Below are 22562 nucleotides of genomic sequence, written 5' to 3' on the forward strand. Positions count from 1 at the left end.
ATGGTTCAAGACATGGATAATAGTGCAAACCTCAGTCACTTGGAAAGCATGTGAATTAATATCCCTAACATTACCAAAAGCCCGTAAAATTGAAGAGGATTACTCCTAGAACTTGCTGCAAAGTTAAGAGTTGCAGAATCCATAGGTTCAGATTAAAGAGTGGCATGGTGGCACAGATTACTCCTAGAACTTGCTGCAAAGTTAAGAGTTGCAGAATTCATAGGTTCAGATTAAAGAGTGGCATGGTGGCACGGTGGTTAACAGCTGCTGCCTCACAGTGCCAGGGACCTGGGTTTCATTCCCGGCTAGGGTCACCGTGCAAAGTTTGCATGTTCTTCCCATGTCTGCATGGGTTTCCTCCTGGTTCCTTCCCGTGGCCTGAAAAACGTACTGGTTAGGTGCACTGACCATGCTAAATTCTTCCTCAGTGTTCCCGAGCAAGCGCTGGACTGTGGCGACTAGGGGATTTTCACAGTAACTTCATTGCAGTGTTAATATAAGCCTATTTTTGACACTAATAAACAAACTTTGAGAGAGAACAGCTACAGCCATACAAATAAATGAACTTTAATAATCTTGTTGCACTAGAAAAACATCCACATGTAAACATATTATATTGCATTGCAGAGGAAGTTCAACGCAAACAAAAATACAGTTTAAACTGTAACCAGCTTCACATAATTGCTGTGAATTTATTGTCAAAATATCAATTTATGTGGATGCCATAATAGATGAATGGTGGTTAATAACTTACTCTCTTCAGATTTAGTTTTCTTGAAGAAGGACCAAGTCTGCTTCACAACAGTACAAAAAACAAATAGAAAAGCCTTTAAAACTTGGACTCTCAACTATTTTTCACTGATTTTCTGAAAGATTATGTACAAAGATTATAGCAGTGATTGGTTTGGTTTCCATTCAGGCATGGTGGCACAGTAGTTAGCAATGCTGCTTCACAGCACCAGACACCCAGGTTCGATTCCTGGCTTGGGTCATTGTCTGTGCAAAGCCTGTATGTTTTCCCCATATCTGCGGATGCTCTGGTTTCCTGCCACAGTGCGAAAAACGTGCTGGTTAAGTGCGTTAGCCATGCTAAATTCTCCCTCCGTGTACCCGAATAGGCACCGGAGTGTGGTGACTGGGGGATTTTCACAGTAACTTCATTGCAGTGTTAATATGAGCCTATTTGTGACACTAATGAATAAACTCTAAGAAAAAACATTACAGGTGCAGATTATTAAAGTAACTGGCATTTTGTTCCTCTGGCAGAATTTGCTGTTTCAAATGTATGTACGGAATTCATTTTGGAAATATTAATAATAAGTGCTCAGAGTGGATATGAATAGAGCCATTAATTATTAACCTTAGAGATCAAAAGTATGAACTAGACATTCAAATCTGTCAAGTTGTCTTTTCATATAAAATTTATTGTACATGTCTGAGGTATATGGGATGGAGTCTCAAGGGTTATTTACTAAGTTTAAATCCATATAAGCTGTTGAGGATAATATTACTTTGATTTAGAATTTATTTAACACAAACCTTCTCAAATTCCAGAGTTTCAAAGTTCAAAGAGGATAATGAGATAAATATACAGCCTCAAATAGGAATGAGCTAACTAGATGTTGAGACCTGTTTTTGCAAGCTACGTTAGTTTCTAGATTCAGTATAAGATTTGACACTTTTACTTGTAAATCGGAGGGTCAATTTAGTCCAATTTGTTTAATCCTATGATTCCAAAACAACTTTAACAATTCGCAATAACTTCAGAAAGCTGCAATGAAAGTTATTTTTATCATTTCAAATTCAGCCAATAAACCCAGAAGTAGATATATCATTGCTTTTCATCCGATGAAGGCAAAAAAGAGATTGGACAGGTAAACCAATTAAACAGTCTTGTGTGCAGAATGATTTGTACAGCAGCAAGGCATAACTACCATGAAGTTATGTTGCAGTAAATGCTGAAAGTCTGAGAGATATCCAGAGGTTAAAGTTCGATTCCTGTACTCATTATTATGAAATTTTCTGGCTATTCACTTCAATGGATGGAAAATTATGGGCTGGAAACATAGAGGCACATTTCTTATCGTATGTTGTTGATTGTAAAACTGAGGAGGAAGGACATGATTCAGGTTTTAAAATCAGGAAGGAAACTGGGTCGGTGTAGAAATTCTGAGTAAAACTAGAAGTGAGTACACAAATTAGTCTATTCCATGTTTTCTAGCTTGGTGCAAGTTAAATAGCAAAATCCTCACAGTTATCTTATTCCATAAGTACCCATGTAACCTTGAGATCAAAAACTAATAAAACAGATTGTTGAATAAAGGGGAAAATGAGCAAAATGCTGTCTGTGAATTTTAAATTTTGAATAGCATGGTGGAATCAGCTGGATAATTCTTATCCTTTTCTCCTTTGTTCATTACGTGTGTGTATTTTTTCTAATACCACTAATTTTGTCTCAGTTTTAATATAAAATGGAGGTAGTTGAGATAGGTTAAATCCAATTCCACTAAAACCAGAAATATTAAACATTATCCTATGGGTATTTCTATACTGCAATACATGTCCTGGATTCACTTCCATTAGGTAGTGTGTATATGTATGGCCTTCAACATCTGGTTTAAGATCTTCCCTCTTGTCATATCTATATATCAAAAGGGGAAAGGGGGAGAAAAAAAAATCAAACTTACAATCTTTTCACACCAAAATACTAGTAAACACACTCAAATCAGGCTTCTTGGATTTCCTTATAACACTAAAACAAAATGGAGATTTTAAAGACTTACAGTTGAACCGTTTATTTTCTTCCCAAAAAAGACAATTGGCCATAACTACTTTGAAGTGGCAGAGTCAGATTATCACTGTACCTGGCTTGGGTCATTATCTGTGTTGAGGGTTGCACATTGTTGCTGTGTCTGTGTGGGTTTCCTCCTGGTGTCATAGAGTAATAGAGGTTTACAGCTCAAAGCAGGCCCTTCAGCCGCCCTTTTTTTTAAAAAAGACTCCTAAGCTAGTCCCAATTGCCCACATTTGGCCCAGATCCCTCTATACCCACCTTACGCCCGTAACTGTCTAAATGCTTTTTAAAAGACAAAATTGTATCCACCTCTACTACCACCTCTGGCAGCTTGTTCCAGACACTCATCACCTGCAGTGAAAAAATTGCCCCTCAGGACCCTTTTGTATCTCTCCCCTGTCACCTTCAATCTATGCCCTCTAGTTTTATATTCCTCTATCTTTGGGAAAAGATATTGACTTTCTAGCTGATCTATGCCCCTCATTATCACCCCTCATCCTTCTACACTAAGAGAAAAAAGTCTCGGTCTATCAAGCTTCTCCTTATAACTCAAGCATCAAGTCTCGGTAGCGTCCTAGTAAATCTCTTCTGCACTCTTTCTACTTTAACGATATCCCTTCTATAATAGGGTGACACAAACTGTACACAGCATTCCAAGTGTGACCTTACCAATGTCTTGTACAACTTCGACAAGATGTCCCAACTTCTGTATTCAACATTCTGATCAATGAAACCAAGCATGCTGAATGCCTTTATCACCACTCTGTCCACCTGTGACTCCACTTTCAAGGACCTATGAACCTGTACCCCTAGTTCTGTAACTCTCCCCAACACGTCCTGCCCCGGTTCAATCTACCAAAATGCATCATCTCGCATTTATTTAGATTAAACTCTATCTGCCATTTGTCAGCTCACTGGCCCAATTGATCAAGATCCCATTGCAATTCTAGATAAACTTTTTCACTGTCCACTATGCCACCAATCTTGGTGTCATCTGCAAACTTACTAACTATGCCTCCTATATTCTCATCTAAATCATTAATATAAATAAAAAACAACAGTGGACCCAGCACCAATCCCTGAGGTACACCGCTGGTCACAGGTCTCCAGTTTGAAAAACAACCCTCTACAACCACCCTCTAACTTCTGTCATCAAGCCAGTTTTGTATCTATTTAGCTACCTCACTGGATCCCATGAGATTTAACCTTATGCAACAACCTACCATGCAGTACCTTGTCAAAGGCCTTGCTAAAGTCTATGTAGACAACATCAATTGCACTGCCCTCATCTACTTTCTTGGTTACCTCTCCAAAAAACTCAATCAAATTTGTGAGACATGATTTTCCACTCACAAAGCCATGCTGACTGTCCCTAATCAGTCCTTGCATTTATAAATGTCTAGATCCTGTCTCTCAAAATACCTTCCAACATCTTACCCACCACAGATGTGAGGCTCACCAATGTGAGATCTGTAGTTCCCAGGCTTTTCCCTGCAGCCGTTCTTAAACAAAGGTACAACATTTGCCACTCTCCAATCTTCAGGCACTTCACCTGTGACTATTGATGATTCAAATATCTCGGCCAAGGAACCCGCAATTTTCTCTCTAGTCATCCACAATGTCCTGGGATACACTTCATCAGGTCCTGGGGATTTATCTACGTTGATGCACTTTAAGACTTCCAGTGCTCCAGTTTCTTTCCATTGTCCAAAAATGTGCATGTTAGGTACATTGGCCAGGCTAAATTATCCCTTAGTGTATCCAAACAGGTGCTGGAGCATGGCAACTAGATAATTTTCACAGTAATTTCACTGCAGATGAACATAAGCCGACTTATCACCAACTTCATCGGTGCCAGTTTTATCCAACCTTCCTGACTCCGATCCAGGCATCGCAGTTATCCACGAGGCCCAGCATTGAAGGCATAAATGGTCAGTGAAGAAGGACTCGACCCTTTTTTTTGGTCACACTTACTGCTGTAAAGCAGGCAAGTTTAAAGGCCCCATTGAAAATGACAGGCCAGGGAGAAGGTAGGGTGGGGGTGCCAGGGTGGAGAGCTGTGCTCCAGCCTGGTCATGCAGGTTGTGACGGAATTCTGCCACGATAGGTTGGGGATAAAAGTCAGGCAAGTTGGGGTGGAGGGACGGTTAGTTGTCAGGGGGTATGAAAGGAAGGGTCGGGATGTGCGGGCATGGGTCTGGGTATTTAAAACAGTTACAGAGAAGTTAGGAGAGGTTTAATTCTTACTTTTTCTGAGCACAATGCTGGCAGAACCATCTGAAGTTGGTGACTTAAATTACTTGGATGGTGCCCAGGGAAAGTTAGTGCTTCTGGACAGTTGCCACGCAAATGCTTACTTAGGAAGTTCAGAGAGGGATTGTCCAGTGTATCTTTGGGGTACCCCCTCCCCCAAATTCAATCCCTGGGAGCCCAAATGTTAACCCAATTATGACTTAGTCTTGAATTCTCACAAACATCATGGATTCTGTTCTGTTTATTATTTAGAGATATCTCTACTTGTAAAAAAAAGTATCCTACTATTTACCATTCCAATTCAGAGTCACGGAGAAATTTTCACTTCCAGCATAAGCAATTATGGATTAGCTGCGCTTCATATATGTCACTCAATTTTCCCTTTCTACTGTCTTTAAAAATCAGCCTATTTGAATCCCTCCCCCTTGTGTCAACTCACAGTTCCACTATCCATAAGCTTTTTCCAAATTGATCCATTATCAATTATCTATTGAAGACAGAATTGGGGGACACAGTTTAAGAATAAGAATACTCCCAGTTAAGATGGTATAGGCAGCATGGTGGCATAGTGGTTCGCACTGCTGCCTCACAGTACCAGGAACTTGGGTTCAAATCTCATCTTAGGTCACTGTCTATGTGGAGTCTACACGTTCTCCTCGTGGGTTTCCTCCAGTTTCCTCCCACAGTCCAAAAGACATGCTGGTTATGTGCATTGGCCATGCTAAATTCTCCCTCAATGTACCCGAATATGCATATGGCCAATGCACCTAACCAGCATGTTTTTCAGTCTGTGGGAGGAAACCAGAGTGCCCGGAGAAAACCGAGGATGCATAGGGAGAATTTGCAGACTCCGCACAGACAGTGACCCAGGGAGAATATGCAGACTCCGCACAGATACTGACCTAAGCCGGGAATCGAACCCGGGTCCCTGGTGCTGTGAGGCAGTAATCACTGGGTCACCTCTTAGATAAAATCCTAAACGGTCTTCACAAGGTGGATGTGGAGAGAATGTTTCCTCTTGTGGGACAGCACTATTTTAAAATTAGGGATCACCCTTTTAGGACAGAAGTGAGGATCATGTAACTTTGGAACCCCCTGCCTCAGAAGGCAATGGAGGCAGGGTCATTGAATATTTTTAATATGGAGGTAGATTAATTCCTTTGCCTAACAAGAATCTAAGGTTATTGTGAGTAGATTGGGTGTGGAATTCAAAACACAAACAGATCAGCTATGATCTTATTGAATGACAGAGCATGCTCGAGAGCTCAAATGGTCTATTTCTCCTATTTCACATGTACATTTGTTTGATCATTAGTTTGAGCTATTTCACGAAAGATAAAAGAAAAATGGACAGAATACAAAATGAAATGAAATGGAGGGGAACTGGAGAACAAAAGGATAGGGGGAGGTAATTAATGCAGCAGTAATGACATTATTTCAAATAAGGAAATGCCTTTCTTTCAATAAAAATTCCAATTAATACTTTAAAAAAATGTTGAATATCCATTAGAAAATAACTTACCTCCAACTTGGATTGAGTTCAAGGAATCGGGTAACACCAGTCTGTGCAGAAGCAACATCAATGTGCACGGAAACAGCTGGAGGGAAAGATGGAGGCGAGAGTGAAACTAGGAAAAATCCTCATGAAATATTCACTTGAAAATAGTTTCACAACTGTTAACAAGAATATTGTGAACAATATAGGAGAAATAGAACAAATGCAATTTAAGACACCAGTAAAAAAGTTGAGAAACAATAATTTAAAACTAAAAAGAAATATTAAGGTGTGAAAGGTAATTAACTGGAAGGATCGGTCGAATAATCGTGTTGTATGAAGTTGGCAATACTAAGCATTAAAAGTTGGGAATCTGAATGAATCTTGTCTACACTGAAATGCAAGGCATAGTATGCAGACTGGGTCAGTGCTGGACCAGAAGCTCTGGGTTTGAATACAGTTGTTGGCCACAGAAGGAGTGTTTATAATATGGACTAATAATCACCTTGGGAATTCTTCCACCCACTATCCCCAGCATTCCCCAAAGGGTATAAAACAGTGTGGGTGTGAAGATGTGCTAAAAGAAACCCAAGGCTTCAGATGAAGACTTGCTGACTGGATAAGACTTACCAAGGAATCAATGGCGTGCTCTGGCTAATGCCTGGAGACCATCTGTGTAACTGCATATGAAAATGTTCACTAAACCTTCATGGCGTGAGTGAACACTGAATTATGAAACTTCATTAGTCACATATTTGAAGTTGAGAGCCACATCTATATAGATCATGATGTAGGTCGAAAGAACATTCCTATATGCATTCAAATAATGTTCCAATTCAAATTCCCAATACAGATATTTCCTCAAAGCTGGACAATTTAAACCTGTAACTCCTACAGTCATTATATTAATAAGACTATAACTTTCCACAGGAAGTATATGATCTCCATCTTGTTCAACCAGTAGGGATGCAAAATAAAGACAAAGGAAAATCACATTTAGTCTTGCACACCTCCTACTGACCAGCCTCAGAATGGTGGCTGCATAACACAGACAACATATCGCCTAACCCCTCGCCTAAAAACCTTTAAATGACCAAGAGAAGTTGGCTTGCTTATTTAGTTAATGTGCAAATCATGCCAATAAAGCATTAATAATTCACACTAATCTGGAAAAAAATATAAATAATGCCATGTCTTTTAACCATAATAACCAAAAAAATTCATGACTAAAATAAGAACACAAGAACTAGGAGCAGGAATAAGCCATCTCGCCTCTTGAGCCTGCTCCACCATTCAGTAAGATCATGGCTGATCTTTTTCTAGACTCAGCTCCACTTACCCATCCGCTCACATAACCCTTAATCCCTTTACTGTTCAAAAAAATTATCTATCCTTGCCTTAAAAACATTCAATGAGGTAACCTCAACTGCTTCACTGGGCAGGTAATTCCACAGATTCACAACCCTTGGGTGAATCACATATCAAAAAACTCAAACCTAAGTGAATTCATGTAACTATACGATGTTGTGATAGATTCCTGATGATAATAGTGGCTCATTCCAGAAAAATAGCTGCCCTTAAATGCTTCACATATTGCTCACTATTTCACGCTAGTGAGCAAATTAGAGGCTGATTTGCCAAAACACTAAGCACATAGATGTTGTGCAACAGATCCCTATTTATCATCTGCCCAAATTCTTGGAGCACCATCTCAGTGGATAAGTTTGCCTACAACAGCAATTTTGATTATGTCTTAATTGTATATGTGGACTGGGTGTTCTTCAATTTCATTGCTAATAATTGAGGGGACTGTTCATATTGTTGCTTAGCCTCCTCCATAAAACAATGGAAGTGCCAGTACACATGTAAATGTCATCCAGCGCTTGTTTTGCCGAATCTGCCATGCTCTAATTCTTGGTAGCAAGCATGCAAATGGTTGGTTTATGGATAGGTAATATCAAATATTTGTCAGTGACAGTTCTGATATAATACATAGAACATAGGCAGCCTTTAGATAATTACTGGGAATTGGAGGCTCAATGAGCTGGCCCTTTATTTTTGTGCACCTTGACATTAGGAAAAACTTAAGCACTACAATAAAGCAATATTATTATAGTAATATTAACACAAAACTACTAAAATAAAAACACTTCAATAAAAATGCATTGTCCTTTCTTCATTTCGCTCCCTCATTATTCTCGCTCTGTTTCAACTTTTAATTTTATTAAAATTAAATGCATACTATAACCTAACAATTCTTTCTTTTGTAACATTGATTAAATAATGCTGTGTGTTGTTCTGCCTCAAGTTTATCTGTTTTGAAGACAAGATCTGAATTGAACAATTTCACCTTTGGCTATGAATCATTTTTGATATTCAAAGTTTAAAGTTTATTTATTAGTGTCACAATAATTACATTACTGTAATTATTAACACTTACATTACTAACACTGTGATGAAGCCACTGTGAAAATCCCCAAGTCACTGCACTTTGCTGCCTGTTTGGGTACACTGAGGGAGAATTTTGCATGACCAACACATCTAACCAACAAGTCTTTCGGATTGTGGGAGGAAACTAGAACACCTGGAGGAAATCCACACAGACACGGGGAGAACATGCAGACTCCACATAGACAGTGACCCAATCTGAGAACTGAACTCAGGTCCCTGGCGCTATGAGGCAACAATGCTAACCACTGTGCCACCGTGCTGCCCCAAGCTTAGATGTACGAGAAAACAATGTGGACGGAAGTGTAAAGAGCACAATTGTTGTAAATGCAAGTCAATGTTGTAATGTCAGTCTTACCACACTCAAACTTACACTGTGGTGTACCTATATCTTATTTCGCAAAGGTTGGCAAGTCACACCCTTAATGGAAGGCACTACTCATCGTAAACAAACTATCTCTAGTTAAAAGTCATTACCAATGGGCTTATTTTTACACAACTGTAAAATTTAATATCTTGCAGTGTCCGCCACCCTTCATGGAAAACAGATCGTGAACAGATGGACACCACACACTCATACGTCATGGTCAGCTGGGCATGTACTGAAGATCTAAGCATGAATAAGCAGTTGTAGAGATCATCCCCAGTCACTTTACATAACCTGTATTTTGTACGACATATTTCACAAGCTGGTTTCCTTATCAAGATATTTTAGCATAGCAGGATAACAGACCTGTTGCTGGAGGCACAGTTTCATGTAGCTTTTGCATCGCGACTCCACCAGGATAGTTGTGGTGGGACACATACAGTAGCATCCCAGTGTAGCAGGCATTTGCCAGTAGGTGCGTGATAACAACCAAGGATCCTAACTTGTACAAAAGGGACTTGCGGTAATTGATCATTCTGTGCAACAGAAGAAATATAAATAACAACGTGCTTTTACCAGTCATTATATTTCGGAACACAGGCAGAGTATGCTATTCACACCCTCAAATCCATTGGACCATGGCTGATCTGTACTTTAAATTCCCCTCTCCTGGCATTTTGCCATATCCTTTAATAATTTTACACTATCCATTTCAGTTTTTCAAATTTCAAATGACCAGAACCCACAAGCCTTTTGAGAGAGCAAGTTCCAGACTTTTTCTATCCTTCTGTGTCAAGAAGTTTTTTTGATTTCAGTTCAAAATGGCCCAGTTCCAATTTAAAGATAATGCTATTTTGGTTTGAAATCCCCAATCGGTAGAAACTGTTTCTCTATATCTATCTTACTAAGATATGAATTTCTTTATCATTTTGAGCACCCTGATTAATTAACCATTAATATTCCAAATATTCAGAAATAAAAGTCAAAAAAGCTTGAGACTAGAAATATGCTACTGAATCTACACAATACCCTCCCAATATAAGCTTTCAAGTGTATATTTCTGAATGTTTGATGATCAAAACTCAATATAGTATCCCAGATGACGTCTGACCAAGGCTGCACAAAGCATAAGTACCATTGCTTCATTGTTCACTCACCATTAGGTGACGATCCACATCCTTTTAGTTTCGTGTGCATGGACACCTAAATTCCTTTGCTTCATTATATCCCAAAATCTTTCGCCATCATTAAAATAATCTGAAACAAAAACAGAAAATGCTGGAAAATCTCAACAGGTCTGACAGCACCTCTGGTGCGAGAATAGAGCCAACGTTTTGAGTCTGGGTGACCCTTTGTCAGAGCAACATTGTTAAGTCAATCGAAACATTGGCTCCATTCTCCCTCCACAGATGCTGTCAGACCTGCTGAGATTTGCCTGCATTTTGTGTTTTTGTTTCAGATTCCAGCATCCATAGTATTTTGCTTTTATTTTAATCAAGTATTCTGTTCTGCTTCCCTCAGATCCAAAATCTGCGACCACAATGAACTTTATCTGCCACAGTTTTGCTCACTTACCAAGTGTATCGCCATTGCCACTTGTTGCTCCTGTCTATACCAACATAAGGCAGAATTTTCCCATCCCATCCACAGGAATTATAGCAGGTGGGACATGGACGATGCAAAGTTTCGCTGACCTCGTGTGGGATTTTCCAGCATCGTGGTGAGCACGGCCAGATAATCCTGCCCATAGTGTTTCCTAATTTAGTGTAATCCGCAAGGTATACAATTCTCTACTGCTTCATTCCAGGCCACTGGTACACAGGCTGAAAAGCTGAGGCCCGAGTCCAGATCCTTGGGAACGTTCCTGGTGTCACATCCCAGTAAATAGAGAATGGAAGCTTTAGCCTGTTCCTTCCACCCAACTAACCACTCTTGGCACAAGTTTACCTCTAATTTCATGCTTTAGCTTTGCACCCTTGTACAAAAGATAATGGGTCTGATCCCAGTTCATCACAAGCACAATGAAGGCAGTTACTTCATTCTGCTAAGAATAGGTTTTTATAAAGAATGAAGTTCAGGAAATTTGTCTCATTTATTTGTATATTATAAGAAAATATCACTTTGCCATTATAAAACTATTGCTGTATTAGCATATTAAAAATACAATCTAATATAATATAAATTCCCCAATAAGATCCTTGTAATTTTGTTTTCTGTCCATCTTACAGTCCTCTCTAAATTGAATTAAATGAACACACTTCTGCTATTTTGGTTTGGAAAATATACTTGGGAGGGCAATGGTTATTGGAGAAACAATAATATGAATAAATTTGCACAGACTTATTCAGTGTTGCACAGCCAGATAGCATGTGAAAATGTGGGCATAATACACCTACTAAAGCAGTACTAGTTTATGACAAATCTCTAACATCACCTGCATTTGCCTTCCAAAAAATAGTCAAATCAAACTGACTTTTTAAGTTCAATGACATTGAGTACTTACACGGACGAACACCCGATCGCTGCAATGATATTCAAGACAGGGAAAGTGTAGATAATAAAGCGCAACTCCTTGTGAGGTAGGAATGAATATAGAAAGATGAAACCAAGTGTTGGGAAGAGTAATCTCCAACTCCTTCGATCCCTGGCCCCAAGAGGCAGAAAGGTTATACTGCAGCCAAGGGCACGAGGCAGCACCGAGTAAAAATACCAGAAAAAGGGCGAGGTCTGAATAGATTCTCAGTCAAGGAAACACAAAAAAACTTAAGTCATAAAAGTAAAAGTTAAATTACATTTAGAGAGCCAGCAAGTAATGGTGCAGCCTATCAAATGGAAATCCATTGAAATTAATCAAGGATAATGAGTGATTGTCAAGCCCATAGAACTCAATTGATCCTCAAATTTCTTTCAAGAGACAACTTCCAATGCTCTCATTAATGGGTTAGATACAGAGAAAAGCTCCCTCAACTCTGTTCCAAAAACATTTTCCCCAGCCAAAGTATGTGGTAGGCAGTGGAACATTTCCCAGACCAGGCATGCAGGAGTTGAGTGAGTGACAAATCATGGATAGCTTATGTTGTGGATTCCAGGTCCATTAACAACTAGAATGGTTTCACAGATTCTGATAGCCAGAAGGTAACAGACGTTTGCAACATTAATCTGCACTGGATTTGAGCCTATACCCATCAGGGGAAAGAGCAGTGTAACCCATGGTATCAATTAGTTCCACTGGCTTCACCTCTAAAATTCAAACATTTTTTCATAAAGCCAGCTGTTTTTCAAAGCAATTTGGTGCTGAGAAGCAGAACATTTCGTTGACTTCTCTGAACAAATCACAATCTCACCATGACAATTTTATAGGGATAACTTTTACGATTATGCTTTCCTATCACAAAAAGCTCACCTGCCAGAAATGTACACTAGGAATTCTCTGTTTGTAGCTGAAAATGTTCCACCTACTAATTTTATTTGATGAAAAATCCTCAGACTCCAAAAAAGAATTCCTAAAATATGCTCTCGGCAATAGATGCTATGGCAGATGCGTGCAAATAGAACATTTTCAGGTCATAACAGAATTGTGTGACGAACATCTTAGTGAGGTGATCTAGTGTTAAGTGGTAGAAAGTGACTTCTACCACATAGCTTTTATAATTACTGGTGAACCTTAAAATCATATTAGAAACAAGAGCCTAATAATATTTTTTCCTTTGATTCTAATGCTGACAATAAATGGTGGAGATGGTATCACACAAGTTTTGTGGTTCACAACCTTCTGTTTTTCTTTATCTGTTTGCAGGATATGGATGTTGCTGGCAAGGCCAACATTTATTGCCCATTCTTAACTGTTCTGAGAAGGTAGTGGTGAGCTACCTTTTGGAACCATTGTAGTTGGGGTGGTGTAGGTGCACACACAATGCCGCGATGTAGAGTAGTCCATCTGGTTTTTGATCTTGTTATAATAATCTGATGCAATTGAGTGGCTGATGTTGTTTCAAAGGACAAAGGTCAATCAGGTTGCTGTGGATTTTGATTCCCATAGAGACCAGACTACGTAGGTGTTAATTGTATAGTAATGAGTATTTAATAATAGTCACGTGGTGGGCATTAGCTAGGGACGCACTTGTGTTCCTATTTATAATGCAGCCTGAAATTGTAGGGATGGGGTTTAGATTTATATTTTTGTAATATGTATTTCAGTAAATACAAGTTCAGAGGTTACAGATGGAAGATTAGGTTCCAGTTTTATCCTCATTGCTCGATTTCTGGATAGCAGAGTAAGACTTCACTTAAGAACACGAGGAAATCAGAAGGGATTTTATGACAACTTGATGATTAAATAAATAGGAAATTCTCTGTTCCCAACTATCATGTCTTAAGATCATTAGTCCAATAACATAACCATTAACCTAACATTCTCATTCATGCTGATTTTTCTATGCTGGCAACTGCCATTATAATAACACCGTCACCCTTTTTTTCCTCATCAATGTATGACAACACCCACACTAATAAATGAACAATTGTAGTATTTCAAAATACTAATGAAATCGAGGATTGCATGGAAATAAGACAGTCAGCATATCTCATATTTAACCTAATATGGAATGAGATCTTCAACCAGAGAGTGGTGAATCTGTGGAACTCTTTGCTGCAGAAGCCAGTGGAGGCCAGGTCATTGAATGTCCTTAAGACAGAGATAGATAGGTTCTTGATTAATAAGGGGCTCAGGGATTATGGGACAAAGGCAGGAGAATAGGGATGAGAAAAATGTCAGCCATGATTGAATGGCAGAGCAGACTCGATGGGCCAAATAGCCTAGTTTAGCTCCTATGTCTTAAGGTCTATGCAGATATAAATTATATATTCCCAGTGAAGACAATCACAATTAAAATAAACATTTTAACTTTTAAGAATTTGGTTTTTGAGTTCTTCTACAGAGATCTGAAGATCATGTAAAGGATAGTCCCCAGTTGGAGCTCTTATTCAAGACTGTGTTGTACCAAAGTACTTCTCCCTCAGGCCACAGAAGACGTCGCCAAAATATGGAATCCACACACACAGTCAGACCTGAAATGAAAACATCGGACGTTACTATTTGTGTTCATTTGATTGTATTCACAAGTCTTTCAATTCAAGTCCCTGTCAAAGAACAAACAGTAAATGACTTACCCAACCATATCAAACCAGCTGGCACTGCATGGCACAGGGTTTTGGGAATAGAAATATGATGGGTCACTAATGATAGCAGCAGCATGAGGCCCAGGAATATGCAAAGTTCAAATCGGAACACAATGATAGATAAAGCAGAAAGCCAGATAAAGGTGCCGTGGTTCTGCTTCATCCAGGCAGTAAATGCCAAGATAACTGCAACATAGATAAAATAGACAGTGTTCAAATTAATGTGCCCCCTTAAAGACTATGTGCCTATAGAAATGTTTCCCAGAGAAAATCTTCTCTGGAAGTAAAATGTTTGCAAATGAACATGTAATCATTTAGAACAATTTCAAATCTTAATTTCAGTCCAGGGCAGTTCCATTATTAGACACATTTTGAGTCATCATCTTCATTAGACAGCCTTGGCTCACCAGCAAGCAGTTAGCTCTGTCAGAAGTTCCTGAGTTCATGTCCCATTCTAACAGTTGAGTGTATAATCTAAGCTGGCACTTTGGTGCAGTTCTGAGGGAGTCCTGTGTTCTGCAAAGTTTTGACTTTCAGATAAGACATTAAGCTAAGGCCCTGTTTTCACACTCATAGGCAAAAAAGATCCCCAGGCCCAACACAAAGAAGTTCTCCCAGTTACTGCACCTCAAAGAGTACTTAATTGTTTATGAAGTGCTTTGCGAAGTTCTGAGATTATGAAAAGTGCCCTATAAATGCAGACACTTTTTATTATGTATATATTGTATATTAATTTTATATGTTTATTTTTTATTAAATATCCAATTTTAGGAAACACTGCCCCAGAGCGTGGATCAAAAACGGAGTCTGCTCCAAAATGAGCATCCAGCCTCATTATCTCCAGCCTTCTAGTAAGTTTCAGTAAGATTTGAGCCGTATGAAGGAAAACACTTCATTTTGTGCCTTCTACTATTTCAAAGTGACTCATGAATGGCACAAACTAAGTGTATTTCTATCACCACATTGCTTTATTGTATTTAAACAAGATTGTTAAGAAATATATTATAAACAGCTTACTGTTAAATACAAATATATACATATGTATTTCAGCACTCATGATATCTCCTGAACTTCGCAGAATCCATTATAGAAATGAAATACAGTTTATATATTTCCAAATTCATTAGTGTGGCAAACCTGTTTACAATAGACTGCATTTCCATAAAAAAATTAAACTAATAAAAATGGCAACACTGCACTCACCAATAGGAAATGCAAATGTATTTGGGAGAGTTCTTGAGCAATAGAAGAGAAGATGAAACTGGGTTGCTGAGATCCAACAGTAAAAAGAAGCTGTAGTTGAGCCAAACTGTTTCCTAACTTCTTTCTGAAGCATCCACAGTGCGTAAATCACACAGAGACCCAGGCATCCTCGAACTGTTAAAAAACACAGAGGAAGCTGAATACAGTTCAATATTTTTTCTTAACAGGCATCAAGATTAAATGTGTCATAAGTAGGCTTACATTAACACCGCAATGGAGTTACTGTGAAAATCCTCTGGTCGCGACACTCCGGTGCCTGTTTGGGTACACTGAGGGAGAATTTAGCATGGCCAAAGCACCTAATCAGCATGTCTTTCGGACTGTGGGAGGAAACTGCAGCACCCAGAGGAAACCAACGCAGACACGGGGTGAATGTGCAAACTCCACATGGACAGTGGCCCAAGCCAGGAACTAAACCCAGGTCCCTGGTGCTGTGAGGCAGCAGTGCTAACCACTGTGCCACCAGTGATGCTTTTTGGAAGATGGACACTTTGCTTTAAAAAAAAAGCAGTAAAGAATATGCACACTGTATCTTGATAAGGTGTACTCTAGAGGGGTCAGTTGACTTTTTTATGGTTTCTATACAGACAGGGATTAGCTTCATGCCTGGACAAATCTCTGAAAAGTCAATAAATGTAAATGGCCTTCCAAGTGCTTATGACCGCCCTATCTGTTTGAACTGAAAAGACTTAAATTAACAATGGCTGCCATACTTGCTGACACAATGAAGATGGGATTTCAAATAAAGGCATATGGAAGGCTGGAATGTTGATGGGATATTATTCATTCTCCGTTTTGTGTCAATTTCATCTGCCATACATCCATTCTGTGGACAATGAAAAGCATCAATGCTGTTGTCACATCGCTGAAACTGGCTTGAGTTAGCCAATATGTTATTAATCGATAAGGACAGTGGGTTAGTCTGGAATACAAAGACAAAAAGGAAAGCAGTTCTCCTCCAGCACAAGCTTGGACGCTGCTTCAAAAAGAAAGTAATCTCAGGTAGTGAAGTGAGGCTAATTCATTTTACCTGCAGGATCATAAATTTGTTACTACAGGAGCTAGGTCACAATTTCATCTCAAAGATCCAGAAGCCTCCAACCTCCACTGTCCTCAGTGAACCAAGAGAGAATCATTCAGGCCTGCAACATTTCAATCATCATCTTAAGGACTGTTTAAAGAAGTGATTCAATTCTTTTACCCTTTTCAGTAATTTAGATGTTACCTCCAAGCAAATAATTTTTCTTGTGCATGTGCGTATTTAGTATGTGTTGTGATTACATTTCAGGTATTGTGTGAAATAAATATTTACCCTTTCCTTTGATTTAAACTTATGTGACGCCTGCTTCCTGTCTATTCTATAAATAAAGCAGTTAAAACACTCCTTCTCAAAAATATTTTTTTTTGTGCTCAGCCCAAAGCATGAGAAAAAGCGGGAAACTATCCCACTTCTTTCCCCATACGTAACAATAACTATTACATCTCTGGTGGATTAAAAAAGCTGAAGATCACAAGGTGCACTTATTACATAGCCCGATTATAACTGGAAGCAGTCATTAATCGGAAATTATAACAACTCTTGTATTATCAATTTTCAGGTACTAAGTGGCTTCCAGTCAGATCTGTTAATGGATGGAAGATCATGGAGCATAATTTGCTGCAACAGGGTATCAAACAAGTTTGCCTTTATTCGATTCTCTTTGTATATTTTGGTTTGTGTATTTGGATGGTGATCTGAACGGATAGCTGGGACAAGAGTTATCTTACAAGGAAAGATTAAAAAGACCCAGTCTGTATCCATTGGAGTTTAGAAGATTGAGAGGAAATTTTATTGAGACATGTAGGTTCCCAAGGGGATTTGACAGAGTGGATGCTGAAAGGATGTTCCCCCCGGAGGAAGATACTAAAACAAGGGGACACAGTTTAAAAATAAGGGGTCCTCCATATAAGACAAAAATTAGAAGGTTTCTTCTCTCCGAGGGTATGAATCTTTGGAACTTTCTTCCCCAGAGAGTGTTGAGGGAGGTTTGATTAACATTTTTAAGGCAAAGGTAGATAGATTCTTGATTAACAAGGGAGTTAAACTTTAACGGAGTAGGCAAGATGTAGAATTGAGACCACAACACGATCAGCCATGATCTTGTTGAATGGCAAGAACAGGCTGGAGGGGCTAAATGGTCTAGTCCTGCTTCTAGTTCATTTATTGTACGTTGTAAGAATTTTCACCTAATGAGTGAAAAGGTAAGTTGATACTGTTGTATTGAGGGAAATAGGACATTTGGAAACTGAGTGTACAGGGAAGACAACTGTCGCTTCCTTAGCCAAATTTAAGGATTGTGAAATTATCAGCAAAAGTGCAAATTAGAGTAGTGGAATTGGCTGTGCTAAATTGACTCTTAAGTGTCCCAAGAAGTTAGGGGGATTAGCACCTGGGTAAGATAGTCAGTTAGAGTCGGTTAATGGGCTGAATGGCCTCCTGTTGCACTGTAATTATTCTATGTTTTAGGTTAGCAAGGTAAAACAACACAACTACATAAATTTAGCATCAAACACATGTGTAGTCAAACAAGATATTTTCCATTATATTTTGTTTATCAATTGTATCAATTAGAAAACTAGAATATTCCAGCTATCATCCCCTTCTTAATCTCTAGCTGATTTTTGAAAATGGAATATCTAGTCCTAAGAGGATCTCAGTGCTTTGGTCCAAAATGAGCACCAACCATTCTGGCATAGCCTGCACACTACAATATACTACTCTGCGTGAATGTGCCAATGTTGAATGTTTTGTTGGGCCACAATCAGAATCAGACCATGAAAGCCATGTTATAAGCTGAAGCAATCATTTCTATTTAGAAATAGCTCAGAAGGATTTACTAACAAGATATTCATTTACTATAATGATTCATACACTTAAATAATAAACTGGATCAACCACTGAATTTCCACTGAGGCAGGAACAGAGGGTGAAGAGAGATTCCAAATACGACAGGTGGTATTTTCCGCGCTCACCCCAAAATCCTGCTCGAGGTCAAAGGACCTTTGCAATGGTCTGCCACCCTGCCGGCTACAATTCCCGTCGTGGGTGAGATGGGAAAATGCCTGATATTAATAACACAACATTGGTCCTAATAATGTCAATAGTCAGGAGTGGGACTGTCTATGCATGGTAGCACAGTAGCTAGCACTGCTGCCTCAAAGTGCCAGGGACCTGGGTTCGATTCCCAGCTTGAGTCACTTCTGTACAGAGCCTGTATGTTCTCCCCGTGTCTGCGTGGGTTTCCTCCGGGTGCTCCAGTTTCCTCCCACAGTCCGAAAGGTGTGCTGGTTAGGTGCATTGGTTCACCATCAGTGTACTCAAAAAGGCACCAGTGTGTCGTGACTAAAGGATTAACAGTAATTTCACTTCAGTGTTAATGTAAGGTTACTTGTGATATTGATAAATAAATAGCACAGATCTCACAGATCGTTCATTCCACAGTGGAAACAAGTGATTAAAGCATTTTCTCAAAAAAAATTGAGGCAATAGGCTGCAATTATTATAACATACATGCAGTTGCAGTAAAAATATAATCTAAATGTCATGCAGCATATTCAACTATTTTTGTCAAGTTTTATGCAAAAAATATTAAATGCAGCATTTTTTTTAAAATGTGCTTCAACCATTCCCAAGATTTCTCTCCATTTCAAAATCAACTGCATAGACTAAGACTGCAGTGAAATTTAACTTAATAAAGGCAAAATACTGCATATAATGGAATCTGAAACAGAAAATGTTGGAAAAACTCAACAAGCCTGACAGCATCTGTGAAGACAGAGTAGGGCCAATGTTTCAAATCAGGATCACAACTAAAAGTAAATAAAGAGCTAAAGACATCCCCCCATAGTATAAATCCCATCCTATTTTCTTTGTCTTTAGCTCTGACTAAGGTTCATCCAGACTTGAAACATTGGGCCCTATTTTACCATTTTGATTCTAAGTGCTGGATGGACTTGAATCTAGGAGTGTTTCAGACCTGATTTTTAGACCTGTTCTCAGGATGCGCAAACGCACTCTGTCTGAAAAAAACATCAGTCATTCCAAATCGTGCTGCACAAGCCTGTGAATGGGACTTGATGCATACGAAATCCTGCAGCTCTGATCAACACCTCCAACTGCGCATGTGCAGAAAAAAAGATAGAATGCAGCTCCCCTGCCACATCTCTCCCGGGCTGAATAATGCCTCCCCCTGGCCTCCACAAACATTGCTCCACCTGCCACAACATTACTGACCCCCTTATTCCCCCAACCGCTGGCACCTAGACCGATCGCGGCCCCCCCAGCCCACGTCTCCCCACCGATCTCAGGCAGTGTGGCAGCGGACATCCCCCTCCCCTTCACCGATCACAGGCAGAGTTCCAGCTGACCCCATCCCCCCACCCCTCCACCAACGCCCCACTGATCTCAAGCAAAGAGCTCAGCACTTACCTCCTCGCTAATTGGAGCACCCGAATCGGACTTTTGTAGAGCATGTCTGTTTCGTGCCTATTCTGGATGAACGAACATGGTAAAAGGGGAAATACCAGTGAGGTTGGGCATGCAACCCATTAAGTCAATTTAAATGCATGCAAATACATTTAAATGGCTGTCATGCCAGTTTTGGGCGCAGTCCTGATTGTAGCCATTTTCAGGCCTTGGTAAAGGGGGAACTGGCGTGGAGTCGGGCACGGATCACACCACTCTCTTCACATCGGACTTTACCAAGTTTTCGTGCCCAAAAACGGGTACAATGCGATTGTAAAATCGGGCCCTCTGGCTCTATTCTCTTTGGAGATGTCCACCTGACAAAGGAACAGCCAGTTCCGAAAGCTAGTGGTGTTTGCTACCAAATAAACTTGTTGGACTTTAACCTGGTGTTGTGAGACTTCTTACTCTATTCCCTCTCCACAGATGCTGTCAGACCTGCTGAGATTTTCCAACATTTTCTGTTTAACTTAATATAAAAGTTTGTCAGACATACCTAGAAGTTGGGAGTAAAACTTGGAAGCGCCCAGTGCTGAGAGGGTGGCAGCTGCTGGAGCAGAGAGCAGTGAAATGAAAAGTGGTCCCACGAAAGTCCTGGGGACGACACCGGGAAACTCGTGGTGGTCGTACTGCGTAAAAGAGAAGCCTCAGTAAGTGAAACAGACAAGAAATGGATAGCGTGCCATTTGCAGTCTGACTAGCTGGTGAACCGGTACCTTGTCCAGATGCAGGCGGTGGTACAGCAGGTCGTGCGCCGCTTGCAGATTGAAACTTTCCTCCACTTTAGTGAAGGGACAAGCCAACAGGTGGAGAGAAGCGAGCAGAAGCAGAAGCAGCAGGAGGAACACTTCCCTTGGCGCATCCCGGCTCCCCTCAGCCATGCTGGAGTGGAAGCACAGTCACTGTACACAGTGCTGGGGGCGGGCAATGCGAGCCCCAAAGTTAGCACCAGCACCCAATAGAATGGCTGCTGTCTGCAGTCAGCAAATGTTTCAGAAGGGGATACTGTTATCGCAATCTTGTCTTCTGCGTGTTTATTACAGAGCTACTGGGTGCCCTGATATGCCACATTGCACTCTGAGGAGGAGATGGGTTTCAAGCCGGAAGCCGCATGAAGCAAAGGAAGGAAAATCAAGCAACTATCCAGCAGAGGGATCCCCTCCCCCTTCTCAATGACGGCTAACAACATCCAGTTCAAAGGAGACCTGCACAGGATGTCACGGCCCACAATGTGCGTTCTGGCTGCGATTGAGCCCGATATTCTGTTGATTATTTATCATATCATAAGTGCAGGCATTTTTTAATGCAGCTGTTGACATTTTCCGGCTTTATCAGTAATAAGACAATCTGCCTGTTGACTACATGGATTGTGTTCGCCTGCTTATTACATAGATGTGCATTTCTGCATACATTTTTGTTTGCCTTATATTGTTTAACCTGGTGTTGAGACTTCTTACTGTCTTATGCATAAGTTCCAGTTCAGTCTGTAATTATGGATTTGCATGCATAACTTTTCGTTTTGTATGTAATCATAGATCTGCATTTACGTATAAATTTCTGATTGCCTCCATATTGTGCAGAGATCTATTTATGCATAAATTAGTTTTGTCTGTAACCAGATCTGTATTTATGCATGCATTTTCGTTTTGTATATAGTTATGTATAGATCTGTGTGCTAAATGTCTATTTACCTTTATATTCTACGATTATGCATGAATCTGTGTTTATGCATACATTTTAATTTTGTATATAGTTCTGTATATAAATTTGTTTACCTTTATATTATCCAGAGATCTGTTAATGCATGAATCTGTTTGCCTGCAGCTTAATCTATTCCTCTCTGCACACATTTTCGTTTTGTGTGTACTTATGCATAGATCTGTATATTAAATTTGTATTTACCTTAACATTATCGAGCGATGTGTTAGCGCATGAATCTGTTTGCCTGCAGTTTATGCATCTATTTCCTATCTGTGTACATTTTTGTTTTGTGTTATTATGAACAGATTTGTATATTAAATTTCTATTTACCTTTTTATTGTACACAGATTTGTGTTACTGCGTGAATCTGTTTGCCTGCGGTTTATACATTTATTCCTATCTGCATTGATTCATTCCGAAGAAGCTCCACGTGGGTGCGCCACCGCTCTGAGCGTGTCGGAAGCTGATTGGCGGGTCGGGTGATGGACGGCGGCATTGACCAATGGTGGCGCGGCGGGTGGGCGGGAGGTGTGATTTGGAACGTCCGGTTGGTGCGTGC

The 22562-nt window shown here is 39.8% G+C and overlaps 1 protein-coding gene across 1 annotated transcript; it reads right to left on the reverse strand.

Annotated features, from left to right (window-relative positions):
- Positions 1-557: 557 nt before the first annotated feature.
- Positions 558-22490, reverse strand: alg12 (ALG12 alpha-1,6-mannosyltransferase). Its single transcript, XM_080207373.1, has 9 exons — positions 21019-22490; positions 20799-20931; positions 15739-15912; positions 14527-14721; positions 14358-14424; positions 11861-12028; positions 9724-9893; positions 6570-6645; positions 558-2641 (listed from the first exon to the last, which is right to left on the reverse strand). Exons 1-9 carry the CDS (start codon positions 21181-21183, stop codon positions 2395-2397), a joined length of 1395 nt encoding a protein of 464 aa, XP_080063499.1. The 5' UTR covers positions 21184-22490; the 3' UTR covers positions 558-2394.
- Between the last annotated feature and the right edge of the window lie 72 nt (positions 22491-22562).

The sequence above is a fragment of the Carcharhinus amblyrhynchos genome, chromosome 19 (genome assembly GCF_965287045.1).
Source record: "Carcharhinus amblyrhynchos chromosome 19, sCarAmb.v2.hapA, whole genome shotgun sequence".
In the NCBI taxonomy this organism is placed as follows: Eukaryota; Metazoa; Chordata; class Chondrichthyes; order Carcharhiniformes; family Carcharhinidae; genus Carcharhinus; species Carcharhinus amblyrhynchos.